The sequence below is a fragment of the Glandiceps talaboti genome, chromosome 10 (assembly GCF_964340395.1).
Source record: "Glandiceps talaboti chromosome 10, keGlaTala1.1, whole genome shotgun sequence".
Lineage (NCBI taxonomy): Eukaryota > Metazoa > Hemichordata > Enteropneusta > Spengelidae > Glandiceps > Glandiceps talaboti.
In genome coordinates this window covers 18,437,106-18,449,533 of record NC_135558.1, presented here as the reverse complement: position 1 = coordinate 18,449,533, position 12,428 = coordinate 18,437,106, and the positions used below count along the sequence as shown (strand labels likewise).

The 12,428-nt window shown below is 34.4% G+C and overlaps 1 protein-coding gene across 1 annotated transcript in view; it reads right to left on the bottom strand.

Annotated features, from left to right (window-relative positions):
- LOC144440713 (transmembrane channel-like protein 3) overlaps window positions 1-10,594 on the bottom strand; it is a 29,304-nt gene extending 18,710 nt beyond the window's left edge. Inside the window, exons 1-2 of the mRNA XM_078130097.1 lie at window positions 10,359-10,594; window positions 4,089-4,290 (exon numbers count right to left, since the gene is read on the bottom strand). Of these exons, the coding sequence (XP_077986223.1) occupies window positions 4,089-4,290; window positions 10,359-10,377 (221 nt within the window). The 5' untranslated portion in view covers window positions 10,378-10,594. The remainder of the gene's footprint in view (window positions 1-4,088; window positions 4,291-10,358) is intronic.
- Window positions 10,595-12,428: the final 1,834 nt, after the last annotated feature.

The window sequence follows — 12,428 nt, the reverse complement described above, 5'->3', positions numbered from 1 at the left end:
TTACACGAGCACATTTGTATTTTTATATTACATGACCTTGTATATTGCATGACCTTACATGACCTTCACCCGCGTGGGATCCCGCATCCATCTTATGAAAACAACACTTCGATATGGACGGGCATTTACTATATTGCTGAAGGTCCTACCAATAATGTCACCAAAACTAGAACCGCGTAGGCAAACGCACGTGAGATTTCTATTTATTTATTTATTTATTTATTTATTTATTTATTTATCTATTCATTCAATTTATATATATATATATATATATATATATATATATATATATATATATATATATATATATATATATATATATATAACTCGGTGAGTATCAATCTGCTAAGACAGTGCTCTATACCGCAGTGGCAGAGCGTAATAGTTTATATATATATATATATATATATATATATATATATATATATATATATATATATATATATATATATATATATATATATATATATATATATATACCTCTATGTTGTCTGATGATCGCACAATGCGTGAAACTCCTAGTTACAACCAAGACAGAGTTCCAGAACTACCAAAAAAAAAAAATATATATATATATATAACTCGGTGAGTATCAATCTGCTAAGACAGTGCTCTATAATAATAATAATAATAATAATAATCTTTATTCGTCCAAATAAATTCGGAAATTTGTTTTGAATGGTCGCCGCAAGAGCAGCATATATATATATTGATATATATATATATATATATATATATATATATATATATATATATATATATATATATATATATATATATATATATATATATATATATATATATATATATATTTATTTATTTATTTATTTATCAATATATTTATTTGTGCATTTTGGTACAATGATATATCTATGTTTTTATTTATCTATTTATTATCATTATTGATTCATTGCTACCTGGTCACGCGATCTTTGCTGGACCAAGATCAGACACAGCCGACGTTGTGTGTATTGTTATTACAGGTACTGGTGAGAGGCTATTCCTTGAATGAATCAGGAAATGTCATTTGTGTGAGAGTAGTAAGACTGTACATTGTGGACTGTACAATACACACAGGATATTAAACAAGATCGATCTCAACTTGTCCTTTTATGCGGAACTAGACCTCTTTGAATGAACATAATTGTAATCGCTGTATGCTTCCCTTCAATTCGGTCATCCATTTTGATTCACTTTTCGTCACTTCGTACACAGTAGCTACTAGTAGCAAATTCTGTTTTAGAGGGTAGGAACTTGAGTTAAAATCTTCGATTTGTTATTTTCGAGTGAAAACCTTCTAAAAATGCAAGTGTAGGTTTGCCATTGCCCGCTTCCTAACGCTTGATTATCACCGGAAATGATGTCATTAATATTCCATGACGTAATATTTTCGAGTGAAATAAATTGAACGGTTTTGAATTTTTTTTGAGTTGGTTCTCAGGAGTAACATGATTTGACATTCAATCAAAACTAAAAGAAAAACTGAAGATAAAAGAAACAGTCACGTGGAATATCTGCGGGCTACATCTAGACAAGATACAGTGTAAGAATCATTAATAAAAGTCAACTAAAAAAACATTTATTGATAAACGAGTGAGGGACTGTCTTTAATTATATTGTTTGTGCAAATTTATGCAAATAAAGAGACCAACAAAAACACGTAATGAAAACAAGCACAGTTTTAAATCATTTGCATAATGCAAACTGTTAAGAACCTGTATTTTCATTGAAATATTTTGACCTTTGACATGAAACACATAATATGATATATATGTATGTATGTGTGTATATATGTGTCACTTTTCACTTAACACTTTTCGTCGTTCGTATGAGCGCTGTTGGTTTTATTTTATTAGTCATCCTTGTACTGTAGCTTGATAAAGGTGTGCTAGACACACCGAAACGTCGCTATCAAGATTTCAACTTGGGATTGGAAGTAAGGACGACTTCGAACTTTCACTATCTATCCATCGAGTCACTTATATTGTATATATATATATATATATATATATATATATATATATATATATATATATATATATATATATATATATATATATATATATATATATATATATATGTATATATATATATATATATATATATATATATATATATATATATATATATATATATATATATATAACTCGGAGTTACAACCAAGCACCTCAAGTTCCAACCAACCCACTTTGATTATGTATATGTATATATATATATGTGTGTGTGTGTGTGTGTGTGTGTGTATATATATAAAGCGCACAGATTCCTAATAAAAAATGTACCTGAACTGTTGCAACGTAAGGAGTGACAACATTGAAATGAAGTCAATATAATGTATAATAAAAGATATGATTCCAGAGCAAGGGAAAAACCCACTTTTTTGTTTGAATATATGAAACGTTTCTACATCTTATAATATATCTATTGAAAGAAATAATTGATTAAAACTCTGCTGTCAATTTACCATTTCAATCAGAGGAAATCATGCTTATAATTCAATTCAAGATCATTTTTGCTTCATAATACAGTTCGAGACATTTACTGCTTATCAATTCAACCCTTCAACATTCTGTCATATGTATGAAAGGCCATACAATTATTTGTTAAGCTCTTTTTCAAATAGGAATATAATATTTAGAGAGAAATTCAAAATTTCTTAGATCAGTTTTTATATTGAAAATATTATCTTGTTAACCTCAACATTGTCCTTCTTTTTTCCCGAAGACATTGAAAGAAAAGCAACATTTAAATTCCAGACATGTAACGCGATAATTATAATGTAACATAATGCCAAAATGCTCCCAAACCATGAATAAAACTAAGCGATGGTTCGGTTTTCACATGACCGTGGTAATTCGATGGACCATTTTATCACACTACCTTTAAGGAAATATTATAATTTCTCACATACAATTTGCAATTTTTCGCCTAACCTTCATGAAATGAAAAGAAAATTACAGTCAAATGGGGATGTTGCATGTTGTCGACTGAATAATTTATTTTACATTTTCATATCAAGTTCTCATTATCTTTTTTTCTTCAAAAAGACAACCAGTTGTCTGATAACGTTTGCATTATCGTCTTCACATGAGACATTTCGATATTTACATGTAGCCCTGTCGTCAAACGATTGTTGATGTGTTATAGCTATTTGTTAACCGATAAGTGATAACCACGTGGTTTAACTTTTGGGAAAAGAAATCCAAGAAAGGCATGCGATAAGTTGTCAAAAACTCTTTCAACATCGAATGTCTGTAGCCTATCCAGAGAATGTGAAGTGACGTGTTCTCCCTATAATCATTATGATAACCTGCCTACAATACAATCCAGTGTATTGACTGAAATATTTTGTATTATTTTACTCAAAGTCTGTAATGGCTGCTCCTACTTCGCCATTTTGAAAAAAAAAATGCTATTTAATATAATAGTACTTTTTTGTAAGATTGAAAGAAATTGCGTGCTCAATAAAATTTAAAAAAAATAAATTGCTGTCCTATTTATATCAACTTTGATCTTTCATTCTAGATACATGTCATTTCACATGTATTAGGGAGGATGAATAATAACTTCATGTTACTAAAATTACAGTGTAATTTGAGCTGTCTTGGTGTTTCCACTCATGGGACACAGCATTGTTTGCAAAAAATATAGACACATTTCAATCCAGACTAACAATAACAAAGACACCCCACACACAGCAGGATCATTTACCCAAATCATATTGAAAAGTGATACACGTTGCTATTCTTATACAGTACAGTTAGTAGAAAAAGGATTCTGCTGAAACGCTCATCCATGCGGACTTGATGATTTTAATGGTTTTCTTTTCTACAGATAAGTAACAAGATTGCTTGTCTGTTTAGACATCACAACTATACGGGTACCTCTACAGTCATTTACTTCGTCAAAGACTTTGTAGTTGAAGTTATCTGGTTTTGTGTAAGAAACGTCAGGCCAAAAAAAAACAACTGAAAGGCCAAGCTAACTATAATTTCGCTGTAATCCATATTATTCTATCATCGTTAATTGAAAACTACAAATCTATCTTATGGTTTTAAAAAAGAGAAATATAAATGCCAAGTTATTACCTGTAGTCGTCTATATCAAATCCATCCTCTGTTTTCTCAGCTTTGCCCTTTTTCTTAGTTTTCCCCACTGATTGTGTCAGAGATTTTCGTCTTTGTCTCAACTGGGTAAAACTCTTGTACACAACATCTTCATCAATATCTGACAGACTGGCTACGGAGTGACGTCGATTTGGTGCTTCCATTTCCACTATAGCTATATCATCTAGATTTGTGATTCAAAAAAAAAAATTAGAATAAATTTTATATTTTATACACATTGTAAACGCGATACTCCTGGCTTATACCTGCAAGCTATGTGCGGAGCTTTACGTTTCGAATTTTACCAGTCGCCTGATGATCGCTGAGGAAGCGTAACAAAAAAAATTATGTAGTTCCGGCTATCCTCAATTTTAGAATAGGTGGGGGGTAGGTAGATTTTACTTATTATTGGATTGTTTTCTGTGTGAGTGTCTAGTTCAGGTTTTCCATTGTTTTCCAAATGGTCTCTGTGTTCTTACTTCTTCCTATCAGATGTACAGCCATTATTATTTGGAATAACAGTTTTAGAGTGTCTTTTTCAAGTTAATGGCAGTTACCGCATCGACTATTTCTCGTGAGACTTCTCAATTTTTTGCGATTTTATTATTTTTTTTCTTGAATACATAAAAAAAAGTTTAGGGTCTGGCAAGGTTTAGCTAGGTTGGATCGAGGAACCGGAACCAAACAATTATTTTTTAGGCCTTATTTTTTTGGATTAAGTCTATAATGCTCCAGACTGCTACTAATAATATTATTGCACCGAGAACTGCTCTCTCTCCCGTAAGACATTTATATGAATAATGTATTCCCCATAAAAGGGTAAATTATTTTATTATTAAGATTAAGATTTGGGTGTGAAAAACAGTTATCTGGTAGAGCTATAGCAGATGTTAACGTTGATCCTGAACAAAGTAGAATCCTTAGTCCACATAGATCCACTGATAGGATAATTGTAATCTAAACTCATGGGATTCAAAGATTGGGGTTTAAAGCCATACACAATCTCAATATAGGCCATAGACGTTAGAGTGTCTCTTCAGCATCTATGACTACACATAGGATAGGCCATAGACGTTAGAGTGTCTCTTCAACGTCTATTACTAGACGTAGGATAGGTTATAGACGTTAGAGTGCCTCTCAAGTGTCAATGACTAGACATGGGGTAGGTTATAGACGTTAGAGTGTCTCTCCAGCGTCTATGACTAAGTATAGGGTAGGTTATAGACGTTAGAGTGTCTCTCCAGCGTCTATGACTACACATAGGGTAGGCTATAGACATTATAGTGTCTCTTCAACGTCTATGACTAAACATAGGGTAGGCTATAGACATTAGAGTGTCTCTCCAGCGTCTATGACTAAGTATAGGGTAGGCTATATTCGTTAGAGTGTCTCCCCAGCGTCTATGACTACGCATAGGGTAGGCTATAGACGTCAGAGTGTCTCTCCAGCGTCTATGACTAAGTATAGGGTAGGCTATAGACGTCAGAGTGTCTCTCCAGCGTCTATGACTACGCATAGGGTAGGCTATAGACGTCAGAGTGTCTCTCCAGCGTCTATGACTACGCATAGGGTAGGCTATAGACGTCAGAGTGTCTCTCCAGCGTCTATGACTAAGTATAGGGTAGGTTATAGACGTAAGAGTGTCTCTCCAGCATCTATGACTACACATAGGGTAGGCTATAGACATTAGAGTGTCTCTCCAGCGTCTATGACTAAGTATAGGGTAGGCTATAAACGTTAGAGTGTCTCTTCAGTGTCTATGACTAAGCATAGGTTTGGCTATAGACATTAGGGTGTCTCTCCAGCGTCAATGACTACACATAGGGTAGGTTATAGACATTAGAGTGTCTCTCCAGCGTCTATGACTAAGCATAGGTTTGGCTGTAGACGTTAGAGTGTCTCTCCAGCGACTATGACTAAACAAATGCTAATATTGTCAAAGGTACTTAATTTCACTTTTCTTATCATACATCATAAAAATAATGTGTCGGTCGGTTAAAACATTTTTTAAAGTAAAACATATGTAAGTGTATGTGTACATGTTGGTGATACTTTTATTTCATAATCATACTTCAATAGTCTGAATGACTTAAAAAAGACAATTAAAGTCAGCAGGAAAGTTTGAACCATTTGTTTTAGTGCTAAAAATCCAAAATGTCAAAGATAAACAATAATTTTCGCTCAGATACGTTCTTGTTGTGTCACCATCGTAAACTTAGTGACGTTGTGAATCCTATCGTAGATGGCGTAATTTTTTTTAAATGTTTCACCCATTTGAAGAAATGTAGCGCCAGCAAGGTCATAAGCAACATCGAATTAAGCTTTGTGAATCCTGTCGTAGAGGACGTCACCTTTTTTTTATTATTTCACTAGATTAAAGCAAAATAGGGCTGAAACATAGAATTAAGTGCGGTCGCCATTATTGGAAGAAGAAAAAAATCAGTCTTTTTTAAATTTCGTCACAAACAGATTCAACACGTGTTTTCCCGTTTTCAATACGTTTTGTTACACGTTTGTGTATACACACAGGCAGTATGTCACAGTGACCATAGACAGTGGAGTCGTCTCCATTGACTTATCACTTGTCCCGTCTCAATTTTGACCTTAATTACCCGCCATACCAGGTATCCCAACTCCTGTGGAAGGAGCCCTGCTGCCCTTCTATTCGTACCTGTCTAAGCATGGTTCGAATCTGAAATGCGCCTAAAACTTCAAGTTGCAGGCTAGGGCAACACTCAGTGATAGGTTTAAAGTAGTTGAAGGGGTGTGTGGCATATATAAGTATGAGAGATTGAACACTTCAACTTTATATCAACAAATAACCAATGTGTAACTATTCTGTAAGCTAACGACCAGTACTCATGGTAAACGCTGTTTAAATACAACACAACGGTGGAATACAGGCGCATTTAAATGTCATTGAGTAATTGAATTTTTAGTTATAAATGTTCGTGTCTTTAGTAATAAATTGATAGTAATCACTCATGGCTGCGAGTTTCTCTTATTCCGGGTGCAATGTTACATTGTCACTACAGCTGCACGCACCATACATCTCTGTCACCATACTGCATTTAAAGTCATTTGTCACAGACCCAACCTCGCACTATATTTAACAACGGGAACGATTCTGTCTGGTTTCTAGCGGGGAGGGGAACGTCTGCACGGCTATATCAGTATGACTCAAAACGAGATAAATATTCAGGTCACATCGAAGTTATGACGGGGAAATGTTTTTACTAAAGACAGAGTTATTTAAATCAGTACCGTTGATGCTTTCTCTGTGTTCTCCGTTCTAGCAATAGTCAGAATTAGAAGGATGAATCGAATTGATGATGGTTTCAGGAGGGGGGGGGGGGGGTTGAGAGTGGTTTCTTTTGGGGGCGGGAGTTGAGAATGGTTTGTAGGAGGTAGTGACAATATTTAAATAGTTAAACACAATATAAGTTTTCACTAGACTCAAGTTACCAGTGGGAGTGGAGATGTTTGCTGGAAAACCAGACCAGACACAGATAATGGTTAAGGCTTATATTGTTGACTCTGATGATCTGTGTTATAGATTTATATTAGCTATATATATGAAACTGCTTAGTGTGTGTGTGTGTGTGTGTGTGTGTGGAGGGGGTTGTATTTATTTATATATATATATAGTATATATATATATATACATACATACATACATAATCACATATGAGAGAGAGAGAGAGAGAGAGAGAGAGAGAGAGAGAGAGAGAGAGAGAGAGAGAGAGAGAGAGAGAGAGAGAGAGAGAGAGAGAGAGAGAGAGAGAGAGAGAGAGAGAGAGATTATTTTAAATTCACATAGGATGGCAAAAGGTCCGCTATATCAAGCACCCTTCTTGTTTCGTTTACTTTCGCAGGGAAATTCGTATGTTAAAAGTCCTAAGTCAATACAGCATACAAACGCGATTATAATGGTAACTGAGCTCTCCTGAAGTGCCAATACAATTACATTGTGACGGGTCGGGCGTATAAATGTTATTACAAAAAATACCTTTTTATCATTTTCTATCAAAATTGATTAGGTCAAGAGAAATCTTACCCTATGCGATCATCAATTACCATGGTAATATTTCTTGACAAATGTTAGTCTGATTTTAACGTCAATTTCACCTGCGGTGTAATCTATGAATAAATGTCACAAATTTCTTGTTGTGCTCTGCCAACAATGATTGTGAAAAAAAAATTATAGTCAGCGCAATTTTAATACGACTAAATTGCAAAGGTTAACATGACTATTTCTAATTGGCGTGACCATTGCTTAGTTACGCTTGAATGGGTATGCATTTTATAATTGCAAACAACAATTTGCATATGAAGCGTAATAGAAAAAATATCGGAAAAAAATATGAATAATAATGAGACGGTGAGGCATTTTCGAACGTGTTTTGATTAATATTAATTTAATGGCATGAAATTGATCACACTTACAGCGTGTTGCAGGTTACTGTTCACTAGCTGTGTTTGATAAAAACCACGCCGATACCAGTATGAAGCTGAAAGCCACAAGTCTAGTATCACAAATACTATTAGAAAATTTCGGAGGAGTTGGGATTGTGCTGTTTTTGTGTTGTGATGTTGTATTGTAAATAGATTGTTTAAAAAAAAAAGAACTTGAGAAACTGCACATGCTACATTATTAAGATAACAAGATTGCGTGAATACAGTTTCTTGCAACATTTTGTCGAAATGAAATGAACTAATATAAAAGTGCCACCGTCTAGACATCAAATGCAGACTTCAACATATTGTCTCCCACGTGTCTGTATCTAGTTGTAGTACGTACGTTTAGATGGTTTATTGTTATCCACTAAATATACAGCAAGACATTGTGATCTTGCAATCTCAGTAGAGTGTGTAGTTACTTATTGGTTTGTGCTAGGTTATATCAAACAGATCCCTGGGAACAGTAATCTGCTATGCGCTGTACGATATACTAGTACATATTTATGATATACCTAGTGATAATGCTGTGCCATGATTCGCTAGAATCAGTCACGTGATAGGAAAATAGAATGACTATTTCCCTAGGGAAATAGTTCCATCGATTTTTACATGGTCACGTGACCACCGCGCGTCCACAGCAGGTCAAAATGACAGCTTCTGACGATGTCGTCTGCCACCGCGAGTTCACAGCATGAGGTATATTATAAAACACATATTGCCTGGCCTATATTCGGGCTATAGCACCCGTTCATTACCCCCTCGTGACTGTGAGTTACCAGAATCACATGCTATTTCCCTCGGCCTTTGGCTATATATATATATATATATATATATATATATATATATATATATATATATATATATATATATATATATATATATATATATATATATATATATATATATATATATATATATATATATATATATATATATAATTGACTGGATGTAGATAAAACCACATAAAAGTGCTCAATACGGGTAGTAGAGCGAATTATATACAGGTTTTGAAAATTTGAACCAAATTATATGCTATAGACCCTACAGAACTGTTTCGTGAGGTGCGTAGTCCTCACTCATCAGTGGTAGAGTGAAATTCCTGATGAGTGAGGAATACGCACCTCACGAAACAGTTCTGTAGGGTCTATAGCATATAATTTGGTTCAAATTTTCAAAACCTGTATATATATATATATATATATATATATATATATATATATATATATATATATATATATATATATATATATATATATATATATACGCAAAGTAATGAACGATTGTGACATTTTGTGTCATTGAAAAAGAAATCTAGTTTGATCAACCAAGGAGATTTTTTTCTTGAAAAGGGAAGGGATTATGTTACATTACAAAATCTAATTAGAGGTAAAACAGCACCGACTTTGTTATTTTGAACCGAGATCTTTTGATGAAATCCGGCAATTCACAAACAGTTTCGTCTGTGAATAAAAATCCAATATTCCTACTACCCTATTGGGGTGGTAAGATCACAGCTTTAATCTGACTCGATCGAATTTCACAGTTGACGTGTAATTACACGAATACGAAATAACACTTACGGTATGTTGGTTTGGTTATTGAAAATGAATTAAGACATTTCCGCGTTCACTAATTGCCATCATTGATTCGTAACTGGTTAGAAATTGCTGTATACTTATTATTGGAAATAAAAAAATATTAATATTGCAGCGCCATTTTGTGGGGATCCGCGATAAGCGTTATTTCAAAACAGTTCAATATTATACTGAATAAATTGAATTGTCAACTTACCCGGAGCTGATATCGCCATTGTGAATGCCCTTTCTGTCCCGTACCTGTTTCTCTAAACTTTCGTTTTTTGTGTAAAAGCCGTTATCCGAAATATTCCCCGAAGCTGTAGCACAAAATGAGAAGCACAAAGTTCGCTTGTTTAGTCTTTCATTCTTAAAAAAAAGAGAAAGTGATATATCAAATCCATTGTGTGTCATTTAAAATGTCTCCTAGCGTACACAATTTTAAACCGAACCACCGCGCTTCAGTAACATTTTAGTTTCAATGTGGGTTGCATTGCAAACGCATTGGTTCATGGGTAATGACGAAAGTGTGATGTCAACAAGTGTCAACAGTTGGGGTTTAGTAAACGAGAGAATAATTCGAGATGTATTTCAGCTTTTAATGATGAAAACGACAGTCTTCAATCATTTTGATAAAATCAGTGATATGCAGACAAAATGGTAGAATTTATGAGTCGGGAGTAAGGTGTCTATAGCGTACATCGTGCAGTGCAGGAAACCCGAGTTTTCCGTGCCTGAAGCTGTTGTCATGGTAGACGATATAAAGATGGATAGCTGACAGTTTACACACATTAATCACTTAATGGCATGTTTTTCTTCTTTTCTTTTCACATTTCTAGTTACCCAGGCTGACAACCCTTGTAGTGTAAATTTGACAATGAATTTTAGTAACACGTGGAAATTAAGCCCTCGCTGCTCAGTAATGCGCAGCAAGTAAACACCCATGTTAAAAAAAACCCCAGAACAGTCAGAAATTCAGAATGGCGTCCTGTAAACAACACCATGCCTTTCCTTCCAATTCTTGGCCAGTCGACTCTTTCCGGTTGACGGATGTGTCTAGGTGATGTTGCCTGTGATATATGTGTAAGGAAATAGTGAATACTAAATTATATCGACTCATATCGAAATGTCGCCACCGGCGTCCTGCATTTGTTATCTGAACAATAGCAAAAAATCAACTATATTAGCAGTTTAACGAGGTGGCCTAGCAAATACTGAAGGATATTTTTCTTTTTAATAATTGTTTATCCATTTTCGAAACTGCAACATGAATGCTGAATTTTACTCCAAAGCTAATGCGGTGCGGTGTCATACTCGTTATCTTACAGGGAACCATTGAATTCATCAATTTTGGGCTTAATTTTAGGTGGAGAGCGATAACTGGGGGGGGGGGAGCTAAATCGAATCATCTTTCACTTCAACGCCGTCAGCATACCACTAATACATACAACGACATCATATTTATGCAGTGGGCAATAAAGGTATTGCAAAGATGCTTTTGGACTTAGGATAATGGGCCAAAATGGCTTCAAAACCGTTGAAAAACACGACTCCACGTACGTACAGAGAATCTTCCCCCCCCCCTTCTTGTGACATTTGATAATCGTTCTATGGCCCAGACGTCGTCCGATTACCTATGATTGCCTTTCCATCACTGTCACCAATTCATTTTTTTTGTTTCTATGACATTAACTTCATTATCAATAGGTTTGTCGGATTATGATGAGAGAAGACTCAAACTAAAAAAAAATGTAATAAAACCTATAAATGTACTCGGTAATGAGCCGTATCGACTCAATTTGCTAAGTGACGTCAGCACACTCAAATATATTGACATTACTTAATAGTTATCACCAACAGAAACTTATCGTCGTCGTCATCATCATCATCATCATCATCATCATCATCATCATCATCTCATCATCATCATCATCATCTCATCATCATCTCATCACCATCATCATCATCATCATCATCATCTCATCATCATCATCATCATCATCACCATCATCATCATCATCATCATCATCATCATCATCTCATCATCATCATGATCATCATCATCATCATCTCATCATCATCATCATCATCATCATCATCATCATCATCATCAATTTCATGTATCCATCATAATTAGTTGTTTTGTTATATTTGTTTGGTTGTTATTACCCTGATCATAATAATAATGAACACCACCACGATCATGACCATAACAACATTTCAGTTGGTCAAAGAAGAGCCAAATGTTGTCATTTTTGTTAAACAATACCACCTGCCTAATTGGGAA